General features: G+C 36.5%; 3 protein-coding genes across 7 annotated transcripts; 1 reads left to right on the top strand and 2 right to left on the bottom strand.

Annotated features, from left to right (window-relative positions):
- Positions 1 to 3,445: 3,445 nt before the first annotated feature.
- Positions 3,446 to 11,292, bottom strand: LOC110706220. Of its 5 annotated transcripts, none has more exons than XR_002508273.1 (7): positions 11,218 to 11,292; positions 10,539 to 10,845; positions 7,930 to 8,745; positions 6,744 to 7,802; positions 6,346 to 6,624; positions 3,962 to 5,631; positions 3,446 to 3,812 (listed from the first exon to the last, which is right to left on the bottom strand). XR_002508273.1 is itself a non-coding variant. In XM_021884115.1 (4 exons), exons 1-4 carry the CDS (start codon positions 8,735 to 8,737, stop codon positions 5,069 to 5,071), a joined length of 2,709 nt encoding a protein of 902 aa, XP_021739807.1. In that variant the 5' UTR covers positions 8,738 to 9,591; the 3' UTR covers positions 3,446 to 5,068. The 5 variants fall into 5 exon arrangements, 1 of the variants encoding a protein (XP_021739807.1); XR_002508272.1 differs by lacking the exon at positions 11,218 to 11,292 and adding an exon at positions 10,988 to 11,193; XR_002508274.1 differs by lacking the exons at positions 10,539 to 10,845; positions 11,218 to 11,292 and adding an exon at positions 8,844 to 9,591.
- A 674-nt stretch (positions 11,293 to 11,966) lies between these two features.
- On the top strand, positions 11,967 to 13,790 carry LOC110706219 (basic peroxidase-like). Its single transcript, XM_021884114.1, has 4 exons — positions 11,967 to 12,049; positions 12,112 to 12,175; positions 13,395 to 13,571; positions 13,686 to 13,790. Exons 1-4 carry the CDS (start codon positions 11,967 to 11,969, stop codon positions 13,788 to 13,790), a joined length of 429 nt encoding a protein of 142 aa, XP_021739806.1.
- A 6,285-nt stretch (positions 13,791 to 20,075) lies between these two features.
- On the bottom strand, positions 20,076 to 22,890 carry LOC110706221. Its single transcript, XM_021884116.1, has 2 exons — positions 20,592 to 22,890; positions 20,076 to 20,442 (listed from the first exon to the last, which is right to left on the bottom strand). Exon 1 carries the CDS (start codon positions 22,589 to 22,591, stop codon positions 21,704 to 21,706), a length of 888 nt encoding a protein of 295 aa, XP_021739808.1. The 5' UTR covers positions 22,592 to 22,890; the 3' UTR covers positions 20,076 to 20,442; positions 20,592 to 21,703.
- Between the last annotated feature and the right edge of the window lie 3,504 nt (positions 22,891 to 26,394).

Below are 26,394 nucleotides of genomic sequence, written 5' to 3' on the forward strand. Positions count from 1 at the left end.
GTTAAAATTGTTGTTATTAATTATTATTATTGTTAATCAGTTTTTATTAAAAATCTAATTGTTAATTATGGCATCGAACAACCCATCATCATCTAGGGGGGGAAAGGCCGACTTGGCCGTAGTAGTAGCTCTAGAGAACCACCTAATACAACGAGCCCCCAAATTCCGAGTCCAACCAATGACCCCGGTTTCTCCCCCCCCGGGCTATGAGCCATTTAGGCACGATGGTAGTTCCGGTTTTCAACCCTATTAATGTCGGGATTTCCACCACCACCACCAAACCAATTTTCACCATCAAACCAATTTCAAAATCCACAACAATTCCCACAATTCGGTCAATTCCCGCCTAATTATTTTGGTGATCAACAAAACTATTATTAGCCAAAGTAGCCAAGAAAGTACCCAAATTCCCTCCGGTTCTACCCCTTCTGTTACTACTAACCCAAACACACATCATGAATGGTTCAGCGAAAGTGAGATGGTACTTTTGAAAAACCGAAGGAGTGAGGTATGGCGTCATTTCGTCCTAAATAAACCCAACCAAACATATGCAAAATGTAAAACATGTAATGGTGTATTCACGGCACTATCCAAATCCGGGACGGGACACCTAACTAGACACATGAAAGCTTGTGCAAAACCAGCTATTGATCCAACCCAACCAAAAATTTCCCAATACCATCCACACGGCTTCACCTACAACTATGAGAGGGATAGGGATGAACTAGGGAAAATGATAGTACACGCCGAACAACCTTTTCTTTTCTCGGAAAGTGACCCATTTAACACCTACATTAACAAAGCACTACAACCCCAACATAAAAGAATATCTAGGAAAACCGTTCGTTCCGCCGCCATGAAAAACTACCTAGAGTACAAATTGCGGTTACAAGCCGAATTGAGTAACCTTAACTGTAGAGTGTCTTTGACAGCCGATTCTTGGGATAATGGTTATAAATATCACTATTTATGTGTGACTTGCCATTGGGTAGATGATCAATGGTTGTTACAAAAAAGAATAATACATTTCAAAATGCTGGAATACCCACACACCGGCATTAACATTGCTCACCATTTAATGCAAGCAATAGACGAATACAACCTTCGAGATAAAATGATGTCTATGACTTTTGACAATGCAACCTCTATGACATACACAGCTAATTTTGTCAAACAAAACTTAACCGATGTAATATTAGACGGTGATGCTCTTCATACTAGATGTGTTTGCCATGTACTTAACTTATGTGTACAGGATGGAGTTCGGGCAATTGGCCCATACTACAACAAAATCAGAGATGCTATTATGTCTATTAATAGCTCAAACATGAGGTACCAAGAATGGAAGACTTTTCTAAGACAGCAAAAGATAAGGGCAATAAAAATCAAAACCGATTGCCCAACTAGGTGGAATTCCACCTATGACATGTTAACTAAGACAATTGAGTACAAGGGCCCGTTAACAATATTTTACAACCAAAAATTTCCACAAAATGCTTTATATGATGATGATTGGTATAACTGTGAAAGATATATGCAATTTTTACAGTTATTATATAACATGACGTATTGTTTTTCTTCTGTTTACAGTCCTTGTGCTCAAAACTTTCTTTCTAATGCATGTTTACTCGCCCAACTTTTCGCTGATCATCGCAACCAAAGTGATTATGATCAGTATCTTCCAGCAATGGAAACAAAGTGGCGTAAATATTATAGTGAAATTCCTTTGATTTATATTTTTGCTTCCATATTAGATCCTAGGCAAAAGTATGAAAACACATTTATGTTAGTTGACATTTATTTTCAATGCCTGAATCTTGACGATGATGTAGAAACGTATAAGAGTATTGTGAAGGATCAGTTTTTTGCTTTATATGGAGTCTATGAAAGCAAATATGGCACCGCTCCTCGCTCAGGGCCTTCCCAACCATCCAAAAACGTAAGTAAGAAGGCCAAACATTTATTTTCACAGGCTACTAACTTGATTTCAAGGTTTTCAGGTGATTCATCAATCAGGAGAACGCAAAGCGACGTCTCGGAGTTGCAGATGTACCTGAGTTATGACTTCACCAAAGGCATGGACGACGATGAGATTAACAGCCTCGACCTCCTTGCATGGTGGAAACAACAAAGCACGAAGCATCCAACTTTGGCGGCAATGGCACGAGACATTCTTGGTATCCAAGTCTCCTCTGTTGCCTCCGAATGAGCTTTCAGCGCATCCGGAAGGGTTCTGGACGATAAAAATAACAAGTCTAAAACCCGAAATACTAGAAATGTGCGTGTGTTTCAAAGATTGGTTGGATGCGGAAAATCGCTCACAAGACCGTTCTTACGAGGACAACGACAACGATGAAGGAACCTCCGCTTCCGACCGTTCGGGTTCAGCTAGTTCCCAATCTATCCAACTAGCCGATGAAGCCGAAGCCGAAGCCGACGACGAAGACGAGCAAGAAGAAGAATAAACAATTTTTGTATATTGTACGATTTTAATCATTATCAATATTATCATTTTCCAATTTTTGTTTAATACCATCATTGTACGATTTTTATCATTGTACAATTTTCTCAACTCAAGTAATAATAATATGAAGTACGCATTATTCACATCCAAGCCCAATTTGCCTTTTTTTCCCCGTTTTGTTATAATTTGTAAATTCGTATTAAAAAAAATAAAATTATACCAATTACTAATACAAAATTATATTTAATAAATCATAAACATTAAATTTTAAAGTAATAGTATAGAGTAAATATATAAATATAAATATTGAATATATAAAATTATAAAACATAAATATTCAACTTATAATTATAAAACTTATAACCTTATAACTTATAAAAATTATAATTATAATTATAATTTTATAACTTATATACATTATAATATAAGTTATAATGTTGTCACTTTTTTTAAAAAAAAAAATAAAAAAAAAAAGGTTGGAAACTGCCAGCCCGCTGCCGGCCCGCCAGGCCGGCACGTGGCCGGCACGGCACGAGCCCGCCAGGCATGAGGGCCGTGCCAGGCCGTGGGTTGGCCTGTGAGAATGGCCGGCACGGCACGACACGACTTCCTGGGCACGGCGGCACGATCGGCACGACACGCAGGAGCACGTGGCCCGCGGCGGCCCGGCCCGGCACGATGCCCAGGTTTAGAATTTTCGAAAGAAAAATATTTCAGCAGGAAATTATTTAATCAGGAGAACTAATTTATAGTTGTGGTTTTCCTAGAAACTATATGTTCATGAAAACTAATGTTTTATTGAAAACAATCAACCGGGGCCTAAATAAACGGCCCATAGTCATACTCTTTGCTAGTCCAGAGCACAAATGTTAACTGACTTAAGCCAGTATAAGCACTAGTATTATTAAAGAACATAGTCAATAACAGACAATCTAGCAAACTTGGTTTCTAATGATTGCAACATTCGAAGCATACTTCAAATCTTCCACTAGTCAGCATCATCCATTCTAATGCTCTTCAGAACGTTGATTATCCATTAAGTTCTCCCTAACGTTTTCCACTCTTGTGTCCATGGTCAAGTTGCCAACAGCGTTGGAGTTGGATGATACATGATTTGGCAACATATGCCGGTCGCATCCAGTTATACCCTTCCCCACAATATCCGCGTGAGCAGTTGAATTAGAAGGATTCACCAAATTCTGATGTGTTGTGGAATCACTTCCAAATGGTGCTTTACTATCGTGTTTCCTCTTCTTTGCATCATCATCAAGATGTTGCTTCCTTTTTTTGCTTGATGGCCACACCAGCTTCAATTCTGTCAATCTTCGCTTCATTGTACACCTCGAGACTGCAAATTGTGGTCATTTAAGAAAGACCAAGAATCAAAACATAAACTATTTTTATTTAACTACAATTTGCTGAACAAATTCATGGAATTAAAAGCACATAACATAAATTTGTTCTAGGACCAAAATTTTTAATCATAAAGTAACATACCTCCAACTTGTTCTGCAGCTTCTTGGAATGTCATATTTTTGGACCAAAATGATTGAAGCGTCTCTAGTGAAATTTCTTTTCTTTTGTAACCCTTGATGTCATTTTGAAGGGTTTGGTTCTGCTCATGCTCATAATTTCCTTGTTCACTTTCCATAGTTGCAGAGTCACTTTGTATAGCAGGGATACTCTAACTTTCAGGATTTGAATGAAATATTGAATACGTACTGTACTAGTATATGAGAATTGAGAAGCAGCTACCAATTTATAAAAACTTTGAGCCTGAACCTACATTATTCTCCTATTTCTTCCCACCGCCCCCCCCCCCAAAAAAAAAAAAAAAAAAAGTGAGGTGGATAGGGATTGATGAACAACCCATAGAGATTATCAGATTAATAATGCAGCACAGCTATTCTGGACCCCACAATCAACCCTAGTTCACTAAGTTGTACGAAGTATATTGAACCTGAACCTTATTTTCTTAAAAAAAAAAATAATGAAATAAAAACTAGTTGTGTATTGAACCTGAACCTTGAAAAATAAAAAAAAAATAAAAAAAACTTGGACCTCACTAAATAATTACCCATTCACCCGACATTGACCCGGCAATCCTAACCCGATCCATGACCCGAAATTAACCCAAAAATGTTAACCCGAAATTGATCTTATACCCAAATTAACTCGATACCCAAAGCGACCCGAAACCCAAAGTGACGCAACCCGATCTTAACCCTACAGACTCAAAACACAAAACAACCAGAAATGACCTGACCCATAATTAACATCTTTGTGTGAGAATAACAAGACTCATTTTCCTCTACACTCTGATTCTCTAAGCTTGTACTTCGTAATATTTATTTTATCTCTCTATATTCATAAGATTTATACTTTTATGATATCTCCCATTTCATCACTCTCTAAATACATACGGTGGAAAATATTTTCCTTTAGAAAATAATGGAAATCTTATTTTCTTCCCTCCTTTTACTTCTCTCTTATTAATCCTCACATTACTATTCCTACTTTTAAGAAGGGAAAAAGTAACACGGAGTAACAACATTTAATTACATGAGTCAAAATATGTCAACTATAAGCAATAGTTTTACAGTATTAAACAACATAGTCAATAACAGACAATCTAACAAACTTGGTTCCCAATGATTCAGCAACATTCGAAGCATACTTCAAATCTTCCACACTAGTCAGCATCATCCACTCTTTATCTTCATCTTGATAAAGCAATCTATATTTGTTCAACTCAAGTTGGAACTTCATGCCTATTTCTTCAATTAGTTGATTAATCGGTAAAGTCAAAGAGAAAACAATTCTCACTGAAAGCTCCTTGTAAGTGGCTTTTACAACAATTGTGCCTGAACTTTCAGTTGTATGAAGAGCGCCTTCCAGATGCCCTTGGACTTGTTGCTGGATATCCATATGGCTTTCAATTAAGGGCTCTTCCAAATGCAGGTCTGATCCCATTATACACTGCACATTTTCCGTGTGAGCTGCTGAACTACCTAGGTTCACCACATTCTGTTGTGAGCAATAACTTTCAAATGGTGCTGTATTGTTTGTTTTCCTCTTCTTTGCATCAGGCTGTTGTTTTCTTCCTTTTCTTGGCCACTTCTCGACACCCAATTCTTTTATTGTTCGTTTCAATGTAGACCTCGATACTGCAAATTGAAGTCAAGTATGATTAATCATTTAGAAAAGCCAAGTATGATACTGCAAATTGAAGTCAAGTATGATAAAGAAGCTCAAGCAGTTAATTTTTTTATGGAAATCATCGGGATGACAGGATGTCTATCTCAGTCTTAATGATAAATTAATTTTCAAAAACCATCCTTATAAAGTCATAACCACAAATTTAGTTATGGACCATTAACATTAATTAGGGAATATAGGTAAACAAATATTTTCACGAGTATAAATGTGACCACACTATTTATAAAAGTTCAAAGAGACAATTAACATCAATGAAGACAATTAAGTAAGCAAACATATATAATTAGAGGTTCGCACATTGTAAATAAGAGTTTGCTTGAAATTATTAAAAGGCAGGGATCAAAATTTCACATGAACATCTAAATTTGCTTAGTTTCCATTTTTATCAACCAAAAAAAAAAAAAATTGTGTAGTGTCCATGATGTAAATTTATGTTACTCCGCACATGGCACAACATTACTCAATGTTTTAATAGTTTTGCTCTAGGAAAAAGTTCTCAATTGAAGTTTTGCATTGAATACAGCATTATTATTCCTTTTGAAATATCAGTGGCATCAATAGAAATTAAAACTTCAATGAATAAACAGATTTTGGCAAGAGTATGTAAATGCAGGTCTCAGATAATTAACAATTCTAATACAAACAAAATGCGATCATGATACCTCCAAATATTTTTTCTGCAGTTTCTTGTAGTGACATCGGGTTTTCGGACCAACATTGTTGTAGCTTCTCTTCAGATATTTCAATTCTACTATTTCTCTCCACCTTATTGTGTTGAGGGACCTGTTTCTGCCCATTTTCTAAATCATGATGACTGTTCTCACCATTATCTTGCTCAATACCACCTTGTGCTGTTGTTATGTGCTCAATAGAGCCCATACTTATACTGTTGAAAGGATCTGCTGATGTCTGCTCATCAGGGACAGTTTCATGAATTTCTACTGTTGGCATTTTGATACGAGAGTTATTCATATGTGTGAAGTATGCATCATCCGTGTCATCAATGATGATAAAAAAAATGCAAGTTATGACATATGAATTACTGGCAACATTTAATTACCTCTAGGAACAACAGTTACTTCATCTTCGCTTTCATCGGAGGCTGAGGCTTGGTAAAGGGAAGCATCATAGGCGTTGCTCTTGTAGTATGCTTCTTCTGTGTCATCGATGATGGACACTTGCTTCAGATTCCTTGGCAATCTTTCAAAGTTAAAACACTTGGGGAGGATTAAGTGTAGTAGATTGCGCAGCTTCACAAAACTAGGAGGAAGGGTCTTGATTCTGGTGACGCTGATATCAAGAGTATGCAAATTGACTAACTCATGTAGATTTGATGGTAGTTTTTCGAGGCTGATACAGTCTTTGAGTTGTAATTCTTGCAAGTTGTGGAGTCTTGCTATATCTTCAGGAAAGAACTCCATTTTAGAACATGTAATGGAGAGTGTCTCCAGGTTGACTAATTTATTCCAACATTTTTCAAAGATACATCTCAGGTCATTATAATCTTTGAAAAACAAAATTTCCAGGTGATGTAGGCCAATAGGAAGTGAGTCAAGTGACTCGAAGGAGCAATCCACAAGCCTGAGTTTGTGAATATACATACATGGTGGCAATGACTCGCAATAATCACAGGAATTGAGATCCAGACTCCTTAAGTTAGTTAACTTTTCCAAGCTATCATAAAGTGGCCTCATATTGCAAGATGATAAAGAGAGATGTTTGAGGCTGACAGGCATATTAAAATTTTCCAAGCTATCATAAATGGATAATCGCAGATGTAGTGTTTGTAAATTGGATAGCTTGCTTAAGCTGTGAATAACGGACTCATCAATTTCAACATCAGAAGAGTCGAGAGAGAGATGTGTAAGCCTTGTGAATGTGACAAAGTAGTTATCCGGGAGGCAAATATGATCAGTGAAGTAGAGATAGAGGTGGGTGAGCTCACTGAATTGCATTATGGAATCTGTTAACTCCTTAACATTTTCCAAGTCCAAAAATCGAACCAACATGAGTAAATTTCTGTTATTAATAATCCATTGCGAAGGATCATCCTCCTTCAATCGGAGATAACCAGGAGGAGATATGATAGAGGGATTTTGAGCTGCATCATTTCTTATTTCTGCCATTGTAGGAGGGGGAGAGAAGAGATAAGCTTGATTATTACATAGTATAACTACCACGTCAACTAGAACAAACAAATTTGGAGTAAAACTGTAAAAGTAAAAGCATTGGCAATGTAAACTTACCTCCACCAAAAGGAATGGGCAATTCTCCTATCTCTGTTTTAAGTTCCTCCCAGGATTTGCGAACATGCCTATCTTTAACAGAAATGATGACCGAATGATTCAAGTCATATGGCAACGTTTCGAGTCTGAAATGTTCGGGCAACATTAGATGTCGGAGTTTGCGTAGCTTCGTGATGCTCCAAGGAAGACACTTGATTTTGGATGATTGAATATCAAGAAGACATAAATGGGCCAACCCATCCAAATTTGCCGGCAATTCAACCAGGGACTCACAGGAAAAGAGAGATAAAGATGTCAAATTGGATAGATTTGCAATGCTCAAAGGAAGTGACTTTATGTTCTTGCAATATTTAAGTTTGAGATGGGTAAGGCTCACCAACTGCCCTATATTTGCCGGCAATTCAACAAGGGAATCACAGGAAGAGAGAGTTAAATAAGTCAAATTGGATAGATTTACAATGCTATCAGGAAGGAACTTTATGTTCTCGCAATAATCAAGCTTGAGATGAGTAAGGCTCACCAACTGCCCTATATTTGCCGGCAATTCTTCCAAACAATAACACTTATAAAATTGCAAGTGCTCCAATTTGTGAAGCCTAGTGATGGTGTTAGACACACATTTCAGGGAATCACAGTACAAGAATTCCAGGCGGATGAGCTGTGTGAGCTCACCTATTGATTCTCCTACCTCTTCCTTTTCATAACAACGCAAGGCTAGACGAGAAGGAGGGTTATTTTTAATCCATGCCTCTGGATCCTCCCTCAATTCCAAGTGACCTTTAGAATCTACTTCTCCGCAAGTTATCATTTCCTTAGCTTCAACAAGAACACCAAAAACCACCTCTTTTAATTTTAATTTCAAACTACAGAAATATAAACTGGGAAATAAAGGAACAAAGAGAGAAGATAAATACTACTCAGTAGTTGCAGCTTTAAGATTCCATCAAGAAATTATCACAACTATCAACTTCAACGTGAACCTCAACCGCAAATAATTAGTTGTGGTTAATAAGAAGAACTAATGACCACATAGATTTATAAATGCATCACAGCTTTTCTGGACCCCACTTAAGTAATTATGCCTTGAACCTGAGCCTCAATGAATTATTATGCATTGAACCTGAACCTCAAGTTATACTTCACTAAGTTAACAGTAACGGCCCATAGTCATACTATGTTGGTATGTTCCTTAAAAAAAAAAAAAAACAACTCTGTTGGTTTGTATATCTACTAGTTAAAAATAAAAAAAAGTATTCTAAATCTATTAGTCCAGATATTTATTTATTTATTTAAGAAAAATAAAGTAACAACAAGCATTTAATTTTATACGGAGTAGCTTATACTATATGAGTCAAAATATGTCAACTCTATCCAATTACACTCTGTTTCTCTACCTTTTTTTTTTTTTTTTTTTTTTTTTGTTTTTTCAAATTACAAGTGTCTTTTACCCACTTATAAAGCACATATCTAGGGATGTCAGTGGGGCGGGTCAAATAAGAGACCCGCGTTGGGGCGGGTCAAATAAGAGAGCTGCGTTGGGGCGGGGATGAATCTTGGTTTGGCGGGTGATGGGGCGGGGATGGAGATAAAAACCATACCCGCCATGGGTGATGAGGCGGGGTGGATTTTAGGTTTATCCGCCCCACCCGTCCCACTTCGTACCCGCTCCATCCCCACCCACCCCACTTCGTACCCGCTCCATCTCCACCCACCCCACTTCGTACCCGCCCCATCCCCACATCCATATATTTTTAAAAACAAAATTATATACTTTTATACTATTTTATAAAAAAAATTATGTAAAATAAAATAGTAAATATAATACTTTGTAATACACTTATATTATAAACAATAGAATGTGTAATATTAATAATAATTTTTTTCTTTTTGCAATCTTTATTAATTATGAAGGATTGTGTATTTGGGAGGCGGGGATTAGGCAGGTCTTAGGTGGGGATTAGGTGGGGGTGATTATTCAAGTGGGGGCGGGGATGGGGATGAATTTTAGACCCGTCGCGGGGATGGGGATGGGATGGATATGAAAATTTTAGATTGAGATGAGGATGGGAAGACTAAAATCCGCCCCACCCCGCCCTATTGACAACCCTTGGCGGACCCAGGAACTTCCGGACCCAGGAACTTCCGACTGGTGAGTCACAATCGATAACCAAATATGTAAAAAAAAAATTTCTTACCAAGATCATCCAAATAGAAAATTGACAAGATTACAATACTAACTAATAATTAACAAGCTTAAAATTGACAAGACTAAAATTGACAAGCTAATAAACACCCTAAATAAACACTGACCACAATTCACATAATCACATGGTCAAAAAGGTTCAAATTTCATCAAAAAGACAAAAACCCAACAACATTAACAAAAGGTTCAAAGTTTACAAACAAACAACAACAAAATCAACTAAAGTTTCAAACTTTTACCAAAAAACTAACAAAATCAACGAAATAGAGAGAAGAATCCAATCACTGTGTCTCGACAACCTCCAATTTCCCTTAAACTTATATCAAATAATTTAATAGAATTAACTAATTAGACTGAATTAAATTGAAGATTAGAATTTTAAACTAAAAATTAGAAATCAACTTACTAGCAAAATGAGAATAGGAGAGAGAGGAGGAAGCTTTCGATGATCACCGACAACCCAAATACCCAATCAAGAGCAACAACACCATCAATGTGTGGAGGCAGTGGAGCCGGCGAGCCGCCTGTGTGCAGCAGCAGCAGTGAGCGAAGATGAAGAAGAGGAAGAGCAGGAGGAGGTGACCAGCACTGGAAGCAGTGGCGGAGGTCTGCTGATCTGGCCGTCTGGTGATTTGGTGAAGATGAAGCGAAGAGGAAGAGCAGGAGCAGGGCAGGAACACAATTTCTCACCTGCAATCTTAGCTTTCTTCGTTCTACAACCAAATAAACATTAAAAATAACATTAAAAAATTAAATCATGAAATTTTACACATACGCAATTCAATTAGGAACAAATTACAAGTACCCAGATCAAAATTAACAATCAAAAAGTTAAATTGAAGACAAATAGAAGACCTGATGAACAAAATTGATGTTGGGTTGAGAAAGAAAAGATGGGTAAAGGAGAAAAAGAAACAAGAGGATGATGAATTGAAGTGAGAGGCAAACTTTTCAAGAAAAGACTGAACTTTGTTCCTAACATCATCGTTATTATCATCATCAAATACTAGAATTTCACAATCAAGTGATAAGCCATAGTAAATATTCAATCAAATTACAGACATTTGCTAGAAAACAGAAATTACCTTAAGCAATGGAGTGTATCAATAATTCGTCTAGCTCGGAGTGTAAATCTTCGAATATTTTTTTTTTTTTTTAAGAAAAAAATTAGAATTTTTTTTGGGCCTTGGTGACTCATTCGACCCACCAGGCACAAGGCCAATTCCGCCACTAGGCTACAAATATCTAAACATCTATAAATTTTGAATCACACGTCGAAACTAATTTAAGAATATCTCACACGTATTTAGTTTCCCTCTTCATTACAACATTCCAAACAAAAACAGCTCAAAGAAACGGAGTTATATCATTATATTCACTATCCTACAAATAATAAATGTAAGTCAATGAGTCAATATTATTCCGGCACAATTTTCAGCAAATCCATAGTATAACTGTCTCTTTAGAGCAAGATTATTGGAGAGGATATATGTCCTCTTGTGTGGGTTTTTTTGCTGATTTGGAGTAGTCCTCTTTGATGTTGGGTAATGTAGAGGATCCTCAAGGAGAAGAGGATTACCTTGTCCTTTGTGCCAAGAGGATGAAGTGTCAACTTTTATTTGTTTATTTGTTACATAATTTTATAAACTCAAAAAAATTATAACGGTAATTAATCACAAACGGTAACATATTTTTAAAAACTAATTTTACCAACGGTTGTATTTTTATTTTCTCTATAAAATGAACCTAATTTTGGCCATCTTTTATACACTTCAATTTTGCATCTTTTTCACTCCTTCCTCTCTTTCCTCTCTTTTTATAATTTTCTTTTGTAATGGATGAAAATAATCATAGTTATGGAAGAAATATGAATTTGGCAGAATATTTATGGGCAAGATTTGAGCATACTAGTAATCGGTAAGGAAAAAAGAGGATAATTAGTTATTTGTCTTTAATTTCTTGTATTTGTTGTACTTTAGTGTATCAATTAGTGTTTTTATTCCTAATTTGATGTGTTACTGTATCAAAATATATATAGGTAAGGTAATTTTTATTATGTATGCTAATTATCGAATCCTAATTATTATTATTATTATCATTATTAGACCTTATCATTATAGAAATCAATAAAAAATAATCTTTTACAAAGAAAAAATTTGAAGGTGGGGCCATATTTATAGTATAAAATATATCAAGAGGATACCCTTTGATGTGGGAAAAATAAATGGAAGAGGATGGAAGAGAGGAAAGAGATAGTGGGAAATAAGGTGGATGAAAGAGAGTATGAGGTGTCAAAATAGGGTAAGGAGAGAGAATGTTTGTGAGGACAAAACCATCCTCACCAATATTTATGCTCTTAGTAAAGATTAGATGATTTAAGACTATAATACCCTGATCCAGAAGATGAAAGCAGCAAAAACTTAAACCAAACAAAAACCATGAACTTTCAACATCAAGTAACCCAAAAATCATGCAAATTCTACCTATCATAATAAACATGTATACATACCAGTAATTTGGTTAGGGTAGTTGGACATCACAGTAGTAACTCACTACTTACACAACCTGTAAAAGCATTGGTATGAAAACCCACCATTAATTCCCTCTGCCAGCTCTGTTTTATTCATCAGCCCTCTAAATTGTCAGTGTCTCCATTAAAATTTACAGCCCTCTTTCTTCAGCTTCCTACCTATCAACTCCAAAAACATAATAAATGCAACTTTAAATCAATAAATAAGCTTTCTTTGAACTTTCTTTCTCACCTTCTATAAATACATAAAACAAGCTGCATGTTACATTGCATCCAGTTCTGACATACAAAAATTATATATATAACGAGAGTAAGAGTTTATAATTTATGCTACATTGACTTGGGAATGGTATACAAAATGATTAATGTACCTGTTGAAGCTAATTGTCTTCAAAAACCAACATTCTTGGTTTTAATCCTTGTTTTAGGATTGTTTCCTTGTTATATTCATTGATTCTCCTTTGAATTATATGCATTGTCGTGCCCGGGTGTCGAGTTTGTAGTCCGGGATGCTGTAAGATGAGCTGCTTCTACTGATCCGACTGTTCCGGGGAAACTTTTACGCTTGCTCTTCCATGACTGCTCCGTCAACGTGAGTTTCCGTCTCTTGTATCTATCCATCCCTCTATCCATCTATCTGTACATTATACTAAAGTGGCGGCAGCTTCCTAAGAAGAGCCATTTAATAGATGCTAGATAATTAAATGCTATATTATAGCTATGTTCTTGCAGGATTGTGATGCATCAGTGCTAGTAGAAGGGGATGGAACTGAGAAAGCAGATCCTGCAAATAAATCTCTAGGAGGATTTGAAGTAATAGAGACGGCTAAAAGAGAGCTAGAATTGTTCTGCCCTGGAACTGTTTCATGTGCTGATATTCTTGCACTGGCTGCTAGAGATGTTGTCATGGTACCATAAAACCTATCCTTCTTTCTCATGTTCGAGCATGCGCGCACACACACACACACTTTTTTCATTGTTGTTTACAAATGTTCTAATATAATAAAGATATCATGTTTTCAGAACAATCTAACAACACTGCTATCATTAGATGATCTTGAAAGATTTAAGGCATGCTCTAAGTTAGAGATGCGGGTCACTAGTACCGGATGTTTCTCTTCATCTTGATACTTTATTTTGAATGTGTTAACCTCGAGTTCTAGCTGGTTGGCCAACTCTTCCTTGAGCTGGTCAATACTGTAACTCAATGAGAAATCAAATCTAACTACATCATCTTTATAAGTGGCCTTCACTGTAAAGTTGCTTGAGTTATTTTCATTTTGTTGCAAAGCATCTGACTATGTACACTCATTTGCACCATCCAAATGCTCGTGGGCGCATTGAAAATGATCTATATCGCCTAGAGTTTCCATTAAGTTCTCTCTGAGGGTTTCCATTGTGTCCAAGGTCAAGTTGCTAACAGTGTCGGGGGTGGATGATACATGATTTGGCAAAGTAAGCTGGTCTGCTCCCATTATACACTCCCCTACAGTTTCCGTGTGAGATGCTGAATTAGCAGGATTATTCGCCAAGTTCTGCTGCGATGAATCATTTCCAACTGGTTCTTTATTATTCTGTTTCCTCTTCTTTACATTCTGATGCTGCTTCCCTTTTCTGCTTGATTGCCACTTGAGTTTCAAAGCATTCAATCTTCGCTTCATTGTAGACCTTGAGACTACAAATTGTGGACAAGTACGACGAATCATATAAGCAAGACAATGAATCAAAACATAAACCATTTATATTTGACAACAACATCATAAATTAGATAAAGGAGAAAATAGAAGACACAAGTACATAATGAGAAGTACTACGTATGTAATAGCATTTACAATAATGTTACACTAATGGAAGGTGTTAATGGCATCAAAGCACATACGCGAGCTAAAAATCTACTGATTACCAAAGAAACTCGAGCAGTTTTCTAAGAAATCATCAGGATGCAGATCTCACTCTCCAAGATTCTATTACTTTGTCTTTTAAAATATGCTAATGACAATAAATTTTGTAAACCGAAAACTTCTCAATCATATTATTAGCATTTTCTTAAAAAGGAGTGGCAATAGTCTCTAGGAGTAAGAGTAGGCAGTTTCTAAAAACATCAAATAATAATAGAAAGGTAAATTATTAAGAAATGGAAAATGTAGTTTTTAATTCTGTTGAAGTATCAGGTTGATTTGAGGTAGCTTCTTGGTTCATAGAAGTTACCAGAAGCAGCTTATGCCCGAGCACGCAACGAACTTACAGCAGTCACTTTAACAGAATGTAAGTTGTTGTAACAGTCTGCAGTTTTTATAACTTTCCTGAAATCCAGGGGTATTTTGCTGTACATAGAAATACCTGTATTAATCTCCATTCTTCTGTACATTCAAAGAATACAAGTCCCTGCATTCTTCTCCATACACTATGGAATTTTACTAAAGTTTTCCAGCAAACTTAACAAATATTAAAAACAGATGATACAATGCAAGGTTTCATCAAACCGAAACTCTATTCTGAACATCTAAATTTACTAAGTGTATGCCCATGATATATATTATTGTACTATGCATATGATAAATCATCACTTATTGTTTTTATGATTTACTCTAGGAAAAAGCTCTTTATTATTACAGTTCCACGTTGCCTACAGCATTATTATTCCTTTTGATATATCAGTGGCCTGATTTACTGATTAAAAATGATATAATAGTTTTGACAGCAACTAACTTAATATTCATCAATGAGTGCACACTACACAATTTTAGCAAGAGTATATATTTGGAATTTGTATGTAAATGCATGGTCTCAGATATTAAAAAGTCTATTATAAACAAAATGCAAACATACTTCCAATTTTATTTGCAGCATCTTCCAGTGTCATGTTTTTGGACCAGAATGGTTGTAGTGTCTCTAAAGTAATTTCTTTTCCTTTCTTACCCTTCACGTTATTATTTTGAGGGATCTGACTCTGCTCGTTTTCTGAATCACGATGACTGTTATATCAGTTCAATTCCTAATTTTCTTCTCTCATAAACAATTCAGTTCAGTTCAGTTCTGCTCAGTTCAGTAAATCAGAACAGACCCTTAATCTAGGAATGTATGACAAAATGACGCGCAAACAAGTATAATTAATGTACATTTTCATTTGTTTTTTCTATTTTTAGCTCCTTATATGTAGCCCTTAGGGCTATGTATAGAATTTTCTAAAGCTGGGAACGGGCCGGGATGGCCCGCGTGCCGCCCGGCACGGCCCGCCGTTCGTCGCAGCCCGGCACGGCCCGATCCCCAGCCCCACCCGGCACGCCAGTCGAGATTCGTGCCACGGGCGTGCCACGGACAATGTTCTGGAATTGCAGGCCCGGCCCGGCACGAGCACGGCCAGGGCCCGGCGTGCTGGCCCGCCGTGCTGACACGTCGGCCCGGCACGTGGCACGAAGACCAGGCACGGCATTCGTGCCGGCCCAGCACGGCCCGCGTGCCCACCTTGGTTTATAACGGTAATATTACCGTTTTTTGCACATAATTAGCCAAAAAACGGCTAGTTTTTGGCCATCTAGCTCCCCAAAAATTCTATAAATACCCACCTCCATTTCATTTCCAAATCACAAAATCACAATCTCTTCTTCTTATCTCTTAATCTCTTATATTCTCTAATAATCCTTTTTTCTAAAATTCTCTAATTATTCTCTTAAATTCTCTAATTATTTTCCTAATATCGGAAAAAAATTAAAAAGTTCGTAATCGTAATTAGTGGAGCATTGAAGCACGGTTGTAAGATCTAAACTAATCATTAATTTATTATTTTTTTATTGTTATTATTAGAATAATCTTGTTTAATTATTATTGTTGTTAATTGTTATTATAATTGTTATAATTGTTGTTATTAGTTATTATTATTGTTACAATTATTGTTATTATTTTTTTATTGTTGTTATTGTTATTGTTATAATTGTTGTTATTAGTTATTATTATTGTTATTTTTATTGTTAAAATTGTTGTTATTAATTATTATTATTGTTAATCAGTTTTTATTAAAAATCTAATTGTTAATTATGGCATCGAACAACCCATCATCATCTAGGGGGGGAAAGGCCGACTTGGCCGTAGTAGTAGCTCTAGAGAACCACCTAATACAACGAGCCCCCAAATTCCGAGTCCAACCAATGACCCCGGTTACTCCCCCCCGGGCTATGAGCCATTTAGGCACGATGGTAGTTCCGGTTTTCAACCCTATTATATGTCGGGATTTCCACCACCACCACCAAACCAATTTTCACCATCAAACCAATTTCAAAATCCACAACAATTCCCACAATTCGGTCAATTCCCGCCTAATTATTTTGGTGATCAACAAAACTATTATTCTAGCCAAAGTAGCCAAGAAAGTACCCAAATTCCCTCCGGTTCTACCCCTTCTGTTACTACTAACCCAAACACACATCATGAATGGTTCAGCGAAAGTGAGATGGTACTTTTGAAAAACCGAAGGAGTGAGGTATGTCGTCATTTCGTCCTAAATAAACCCAACCAAACATATGCAAAATGTAAAACATGTAATGGTGTATTCACGGCACTATCCAAATCCGGGACGGGACACCTAACTAGACACATGAAAGCTTGTGCAAAACCAGCTATTGATCCAACCCAACCAAAAATTTCCCAATACCATCCACACGGCTTCACCTACAACTATGAGAGGGATAGGGATGAACTAGGGAAAATGATAGTACACGCCGAACAACCTTTTCTTTTCTCGGAAAGTGACCCATTTAACACCTACATTAACAAAGCACTACAACCCCAACATAAAAGAATATCTAGGAAAACCGTTCGTTCCGCCGCCATGAAAAACTACCTAGAGTACAAATTGCGGTTACAAGCCGAATTGAGTAACCTTAACTGTAGAGTGTCTTTGACAGCCGATTCTTGGGATAATGGTTATAAATATCACTATTTATGTGTGACTTGCCATTGGGTAGATGATCAATGGTTGTTACAAAAAAGAATAATACATTTCAAAATGCTGGAATACCCACACACCGGCATTAACATTGCTCACCATTTAATGCAAGCAATAGACGAATACAACCTTCGAGATAAAATGATGTCTATGACTTTTGACAATGCAACCTCTATGACATACACAGCTAATCTTGTCAAACAAAACTTAACCGATGTAATATTAGACGGTGATGCTCTTCATACTAGATGTGTTTGCCATGTACTTAACTTATGTGTACAGGATGGAGTTCGGGCAATTGGCCCATACTACAACAAAATCAGAGATGCTATTATGTCTATTAATAGCTCAAACATGAGGTACCAAGAATGGAAGACTTTTCTAAGACAGCAAAAGATAAGGGCAATAAAAATCAAAACCGATTGCCCAACTAGGTGGAATTCCACCTATGACATGTTAACTAAGACAATTGAGTACAAGGGCCCGTTAACAATATTTTACAACCAAAAATTTCCACAAAATGCTTTATATGATGATGATTGGTATAACTGTGAAAGATATATGCAATTTTTACAGTTATTATATAACATGACGTATTGTTTTTCTTCTGTTTACAGTCCTTGTGCTCAAAACTTTCTTTCTAATGCATGTTTACTCGCCCAACTTTTCGCTGATCATCGCAACCAAAGTGATTATGATCAGTATCTTCCAGCAATGGAAACAAAGTGGCGTAAATATTATAGTGAAATTCCTTTGATTTATATTTTTGCTTCCATATTAGATCCTAGGCAAAAGTATGAAAACACATTTATGTTAGTTGACATTTATTTTCAATGCCTGAATCTTGACGATGATGTAGAAACGTATAAGAGTATTGTGAAGGATCAGTTTTTTGCTTTATATGGAGTCTATGAAAGCAAATATGGCACCGCTCCTCGCTCAGGGCCTTCCCAACCATCCAAAAACGTAAGTAAGAAGGCCAAACATTTATTTTCACAGGCTACTAACTTGATTTCAAGGTTTTCAGGTGATTCATCAATCAGGAGAACGCAAAGCGACGTCTCGGAGTTGCAGATGTACCTGAGTTATGACTTCACCAAAGGCATGGACGACGATGAGATTAACAGCCTCGACCTCCTTGCATGGTGGAAACAACAAAGCACGAAGCATCCAACTTTGGCGGCAATGGCACGAGACATTCTTGGTATCCAAGTCTCCTCTGTTGCCTCCGAATGAGCTTTCAGCGCATCCGGAAGGGTTCTGGACGATAAAATAACAAGTCTAAAACCCGAAATACTAGAAATGTGCGTGTGTTTCAAAGATTGGTTGGATGCGGAAAATCGCTCACAAGACCGTTCTTACGAGGACAACGACAACGATGAAGGAACCTCCGCTTCCGACCGTTCGGGTTCAGCTAGTTCCCAATCTATCCAACTAGCCGATGAAGCCGAAGCCGAAGCCGACGACGAAGACGAGCAAGAAGAAGAATAAACAATTTTTGTATATTGTACGATTTTAATCATTATCAATATTATCATTTTCCAATTTTTGTTTAATACCATCATTGTACGATTTTTATCATTGTACAATTTTCTCAACTCAAGTAATAATAATATGAAGTACGCATTATTCACATCCAAGCCCAATTTGCCTTTTTTTCCCCGTTTTGTTATAATTTGTAAATTCGTATTAAAAAAAATAAAATTATACCAATTACTAATACAAAATTATATTTAATAAATCATAAACATTAAATTTTAAAGTAATAGTATAGAGTAAATATATAAATATAAATATTGAATATATAAAATTATAAAACATAAATATTCAACTTATAATTATAAAACTTATAACCTTATAACTTATAAAAATTATAATTATAATTATAATTTTATAACTTATATACATTATAATATAAGTTATAATGTTGTCACTTTTTTTAAAAAAAAAAATAAAAAAAAAAAGGTTGGAAACTGCCAGCCCGCTGCCGGCCCGCCAGGCCGGCACGTGGCCGGCACGGCACGAGCCCGCCAGGCATGAGGGCCGTGCCAGGCCGTGGGTTGGCCTGTGAGAATGGCTGGCACGGCACGACACGACTTCCTGGGCACGGCGGCACGATCGGCACGGCACGCAGGAGCACGTGGCCCGCGGCGGCCCGGCCCGGCACGATGCCCAGGTTTAGAATTTTCGAAAGAAAAATATTTCAGCAGGAAATTATTTAATCAGGAGAACTAATTTATAGTTGTGGTTTTCCTAGAAACTATATGTTCATGAAAACTAATGTTTTATTGAAAACAATCAACCGGGGCCTAAATAAACGGCCCATAGTCATACTCTTTGCTAGTCCAGAGCACAAATGTTAACTGACTTAAGCCAGTATAAGCACTAGTATTATTAAAGAACATAGTCAATAACAGACAATCTAGCAAACTTGGTTTCTAATGATTGCAACATTCGAAGCATACTTCAAATCTTCCACTAGTCAGCATCATCCATTCTAATGCTCTTCAGAACGTTGATTATCCATTAAGTTCTCCCTAACGTTTTCCACTCTTGTGTCCATGGTCAAGTTGCCAACAGCGTTGGAGTTGGATGATACATGATTTGGCAACATATGCCGGTCGCATCCAGTTATACCCTTCCCCACAATATCCGCGTGAGCAGTTGAATTAGAAGGATTCACCAAATTCTGATGTGTTGTGGAATCACTTCCAAATGGTGCTTTACTATCGTGTTTCCTCTTCTTTGCATCATCATCAAGATGTTGCTTCCTTTTTTTGCTTGATGGCCACACCAGCTTCAATTCTGTCAATCTTCGCTTCATTGTACACCTCGAGACTGCAAATTGTGGTCATTTAAGAAAGACCAAGAATCAAAACATAAACTATTTTTATTTAACTACAATTTGCTGAACAAATTCATGGAATTAAAAGCACATAACATAAATTTGTTCTAGGACCAAAATTTTTAATCATAAAGTAACATACCTCCAACTTGTTCTGCAGCTTCTTGGAATGTCATATTTTTGGACCAAAATGATTGAAGCGTCTCTAGTGAAATTTCTTTTCTTTTGTAACCCTTGATGTCATTTTGAAGGGTTTGGTTCTGCTCATGCTCATAATTTCCTTGTTCACTTTCCATAGTTGAAGAGTCACTTTGTATAGCAGGGATACTCTAACTTTCAGGATTTGAATGAAATATTGAATACGTACTGTACTAGTATATGAGAATTGAGAAGCAGCTACCAATTTATAAAAACTTTGAGCCTGAACCTACATTATTCTCCTATTTCTTCCCACCGCCCCCCCCCCCCCCCCAAAAAAAAAAAAAAAAAAAGTGAGGTGGATAGGGATTGATGAACAACCCATAGAGATTATCAGATTAATAATGCAGCACAGCTATTCTGGACCCCACAATCAACCCTAGTTCACTAAGTTGTACGAAGTATATTGAACCTGAACCTTATTTTCTTAAAAAAAAAAATAATGAAATAAAAACTAGTTGTGTATTGAACCTGAACCTTGAAAAATAAAAAAAAAATAAAAAAAACTTGGACCTCACTAAATAATTACCCATTCACCCGACATTGACCCGGCAATCCTAACCCGATCCATGACCCGAAATTAACCCAAAAATGTTAACCCGAAATTGATCTTATACCCAAATTAACTCGATACCCAAAGCGACCCGAAACCCAAAGTGACGCAACCCGATCTTAACCCTACAGACTCAAAACACAAAACAACCAGAAATGACCTGACCCATAATTAACATCTTTGTGTGAGAATAACAAGACTCATTTTCCTCTACACTCTGATTCTCTAAGCTTGTACTTCGTAATATTTATTTTATCTCTCTATATTCATAAGATTTATACTTTTATGATATCTCCCATTTCATCACTCTCTAAATACATACGGTGGAAAATATTTTCCTTTAGAAAATAATGGAAATCTTATTTTCTTCCCTCCTTTTACTTCTCTCTTATTAATCCTCACATTACTATTCCTACTTTTAAGAAGGGAAAAAGTAACACGGAGTAACAACATTTAATTACATGAGTCAAAATATGTCAACTATAAGCAATAGTTTTACAGTATTAAACAACATAGTCAATAACAGACAATCTAACAAACTTGGTTCCCAATGATTCAGCAACATTCGAAGCATACTTCAAATCTTCCACACTAGTCAGCATCATCCACGCTTTATCTTCATCTTGATAAAACAATCTATATTTGTTCAAAGCAAGTTGGAACTTCATGCCTGTTTCTTCAATTAGTTGATTAATCGGTAAAGTCAAAGAGAATACAATTCTCACTGAATGCTCCTTGTAAGTGGCTTTTACAACAATAGTGCCTGAACTTTCAGTTGTATGAAGAGCGCCTTCTAGATGCCCTTGGACTTGTTGCTGGATATCCATATGGCTTCCAATTACCATTGGGTCGAAAGTTTCTTCTAGTGTTGCAGCGCGATTACTTTCAGTTGAATGAAGAGCACCCTCCAAATGCCCTTGAGCTTGTTGATGGGTATCCATATGGCTTTCAATTACCATTGGATCGAAAGTTTCTTCTAGTGTCGCAGCGCGATTACATTCAGTTGAATGAAGAGCGCCCTCCAAATGCCCTTGGTCATTTGCACCATCCAGATAATGCTCTTCGCCATGCTGACAATCCATATTGCCTTGAGTATCCATTAAGTTCCCTCTAACGTTTTCCACTATTGTGTCCGGGGCCAAGTTGCCAACAACATCAGAGTTGGATGATACATGATTTGGCAACGTAAGCTGGTTTGCTCCTATTATACGGCCCCCAACAATTTTCGCTTGAGCTGTTGAATTAGTAGGAATCACCAAATTCTGCTGTGTGGAATCACTACCAAATGGTGCTTTACTATTATGTTTCCTCTTCTTTGCATCATCAAGATGTTGCTTTCCTTTTTTGCTTGATGGCCACAACAGCTTCAATTCTTTCAATCTTCGCTTCATTGTAGACCTCGAGACTGCATATTGTGGTCAAGTATGATAAAGAAGCTCAAGCAGTTAATTTTTTTATGGTAATCATCGGGATGACAGGATGTCTATCTCAGTCTTAATGATAAATTAATTTTCAAAAACCATCCTTATAAAGTCATAACCACAAATTTAGTTATGGACCATTAACATTAATTAGGGAATATAGGTAAACAAATATTTTCACGAGTATAAATGTGACCACACTATTTATAAAAGTTCAAAGAGACAATTAACATCAATGAAGACAATTAAGTAAGCAAACATATATAATTAGAGGTTCGCACATTGTTAATAAGAGTTTGCTTGAAATTTTTAAAAGGCAGGGATCAAAATTTCACATAATGAACATCTAAAAATTTATCACAAAGTTCTTGTTCCATCACAAAAAATAAAAATATTCATGTACTGGTATTATTCAGTAGAGCAGTAAAGTTATTGAGTTACATCACGACAATTTTTTGTTCATAACAGACAAACATCTCTACAATACTTAGGTCAACTTTGGAGTGTTACACTTAAATCACTCAAATAAATGGAAGCACATTATTAAACAACATAGTCAATAACAGACAATCTAACAAACTTGGTTCCCAATGATTCAGCAACATTCGAAGCATACTTCAAATCTTCCACACTAGTCAGCATCATCCACTCTTTATCTTCATCTTGATAAAGCAATCTATATTTGTTCAACTCAAGTTGGAACTTCATGCCTATTTCTTCAATTAGTTGATTAATCGGTAAAGTCAAAGAGAAAACAATTCTCACTGAAAGCTCCTTGTAAGTGGCTTTTACAACAATTGTGCCTGAACTTTCAGTTGTATGAAGAGCGCCTTCCAGATGCCCTTGGACTTGTTGCTGGATATCCATATGGCTTTCAATTAAGGGCTCTTCCAAATGCAGGTCTGATCCCATTATACACTGCACATTTTCCGTGTGAGCTGCTGAACTACCTAGGTTCACCACATTCTGTTGTGAGCAATAACTTTCAAATGGTGCTGTATTGTTTGTTTTCCTCTTCTTTGCATCAGGCTGTTGTTTTCTTCCTTTTCTTGGCCACTTCTCGACACCCAATTCTTTTATTGTTCGTTTCAATGTAGACCTCGATACTGCAAATTGAAGTCAAGTATGATTAATCATTTAGAAAAGCCAAGTATGATACTGCAAATTGAAGTCAAGTATGATAAAGAAGCTCAAGCAGTTAATTTTTTTATGGAAATCATCGGGATGACAGGATGTCTATCTCAGTCTTAATGATAAATTAATTTTCAAAAACCATCCTTATAAAGTCATAACCACAAATTTAGTTATGGACCATTAACATTAATTAGGGAATATAGGTAAACAAATATTTTCACGAGTATAAATGTGACCACACTATTTATAAAAGTTCAAAGAGACAATTAACATCAATGAAGACAATTAAGTAAGCAAACATATATAATTAGAGGTTCGCACATTGTAAATAAGAGTTTGCTTGAAATTATTAAAAGGCAGGGATCAAAATTTCACATGAACATCTAAATTTGCTTAGTTTCCATTTTTATCAACCAAAAAAAAAAAAAAATTGTGTAGTGTCCATGATGTAAATTTATGTTACTCCGCACATGGCACAACATTACTCAATGTTTTAATAGTTTTGCTCTAGGAAAAAGTTCTCAATTGAAGTTTTGCATTGAATACAGCATTATTATTCCTTTTGAAATATCAGTGGCATCAATAGAAATTAAAACTTCAATGAATAAACAGATTTTGGCAAGAGTATGTAAATGCAGGTCTCAGATAATTAACAATTCTAATACAAACAAAATGCGATCATGATACCTCCAAATATTTTTTCTGCAGTTTCTTGTAGTGACATCGGGTTTTCGGACCAACATTGTTGTAGCTTCTCTTCAGATATTTCAATTCTACTATTTCTCTCCACCTTATTGTGTTGAGGGACCTGTTTCTGCCCATTTTCTAAATCATGATGACTGTTCTCACCATTATCTTGCTCAATACCACCTTGTGCTGTTGTTATGTGCTCAATAGAGCCCATACTTATACTGTTGAAAGGATCTGCTGATGTCTGCTCATCAGGGACAGTTTCATGAATTTCTACTGTTGGCATTTTGATACGAGAGTTATTCATATGTGTGAAGTATGCATCATCCGTGTCATCAATGATGATAAAAAAAATGCAAGTTATGACATATGAATTACTGGCAACATTTAATTACCTCTAGGAACAACAGTTACTTCATCTTCGCTTTCATCGGAGGCTGAGGCTTGGTAAAGGGAAGCATCATAGGCGTTGCTCTTGTAGTATGCTTCTTCTGTGTCATCGATGATGGACACTTGCTTCAGATTCCTTGGCAATCTTTCAAAGTTAAAACACTTGGGGAGGATTAAGTGTAGTAGATTGCGCAGCTTCACAAAACTAGGAGGAAGGGTCTTGATTCTGGTGACGCTGATATCAAGAGTATGCAAATTGACTAACTCATGTAGATTTGATGGTAGTTTTTCGAGGCTGATACAGTCTTTGAGTTGTAATTCTTGCAAGTTGTGGAGTCTTGCTATATCTTCAGGAAAGAACTCCATTTTAGAACATGTAATGGAGAGTGTCTCCAGGTTGACTAATTTATTCCAACATTTTTCAAAGATACATCTCAGGTCATTATAATCTTTGAAAAACAAAATTTCCAGGTGATGTAGGCCAATAGGAAGTGAGTCAAGTGACTCGAAGGAGCAATCCACAAGCCTGAGTTTGTGAATATACATACATGGTGGCAATGACTCGCAATAATCACAGGAATTGAGATCCAGACTCCTTAAGTTAGTTAACTTTTCCAAGCTATCATAAAGTGGCCTCATATTGCAAGATGATAAAGAGAGATGTTTGAGGCTGACAGGCATATTAAAATTTTCCAAGCTATCATAAATGGATAATCGCAGATGTAGTGTTTGTAAATTGGATAGCTTGCTTAAGCTGTGAATAACGGACTCATCAATTTCAACATCAGAAGAGTCGAGAGAGAGATGTGTAAGCCTTGTGAATGTGACAAAGTAGTTATCCGGGAGGCAAATATGATCAGTGAAGTAGAGATAGAGGTGGGTGAGCTCACTGAATTGCATTATGGAATCTGTTAACTCCTTAACATTTTCCAAGTCCAAAAATCGAACCAACATGAGTAAATTTCTGTTATTAATAATCCATTGCGAAGGATCATCCTCCTTCAATCGGAGATAACCAGGAGGAGATATGATAGAGGGATTTTGAGCTGCATCATTTCTTATTTCTGCCATTGTAGGAGGGGGAGAGAAGAGATAAGCTTGATTATTACATAGTATAACTACCACGTCAACTAGAACAAACAAATTTGGAGTAAAACTGTAAAAGTAAAAGCATTGGCAATGTAAACTTACCTCCACCAAAAGGAATGGGCAATTCTCCTATCTCTGTTTTAAGTTCCTCCCAGGATTTGCGAACATGCCTATCTTTAACAGAAATGATGACCGAATGATTCAAGTCATATGGCAACGTTTCGAGTCTGAAATGTTCGGGCAACATTAGATGTCGGAGTTTGCGTAGCTTCGTGATGCTCCAAGGAAGACACTTGATTTTGGATGATTGAATATCAAGAAGACATAAATGGGCCAACCCATCCAAATTTGCCGGCAATTCAACCAGGGACTCACAGGAAAAGAGAGATAAAGATGTCAAATTGGATAGATTTGCAATGCTCAAAGGAAGTGACTTTATGTTCTTGCAATATTTAAGTTTGAGATGGTAA

This window comes from Chenopodium quinoa, unplaced genomic scaffold (assembly GCF_001683475.1).
Source record: "Chenopodium quinoa cultivar QQ74 unplaced genomic scaffold, ASM168347v1, whole genome shotgun sequence".
NCBI classification, from domain to species: domain Eukaryota; kingdom Viridiplantae; phylum Streptophyta; class Magnoliopsida; order Caryophyllales; family Amaranthaceae; genus Chenopodium; species Chenopodium quinoa.

Coding starts and splice junctions, on each gene's coding strand:
- LOC110706220 (XM_021884115.1), bottom strand. CDS start 8,737: ATGATAACTTGCGGAGAAGTAGATTCTAAAGGTCACTTGGAATTGAGG. Junction 7,803..7,929: donor GCCCATTCCTTTTGGTGGAG/GTAAGTTTACAT, acceptor CTACAATGGCAG/AAATAAGAAATGATGCAGCT. Junction 5,632..6,345: donor TGCAGAAAAAATATTTGGAG/GTATCATGATCG, acceptor TTCAATTTGCAG/TATCGAGGTCTACATTGAAA.
- LOC110706219 (XM_021884114.1), top strand. CDS start 11,967: ATGGATGAAAATAATCATAGTTATGGAAGAAATATGAATTTGGCAGAA. Junction 12,176..13,394: donor TCAAAATATATATAGGTAAG/GTAATTTTTATT, acceptor ATGTTCTTGCAG/GATTGTGATGCATCAGTGCT. Junction 13,572..13,685: donor CTGCTAGAGATGTTGTCATG/GTACCATAAAAC, acceptor TCATGTTTTCAG/AACAATCTAACAACACTGCT.
- LOC110706221 (XM_021884116.1), bottom strand. CDS start 22,591: ATGAAGCGAAGATTGAAAGAATTGAAGCTGTTGTGGCCATCAAGCAAA.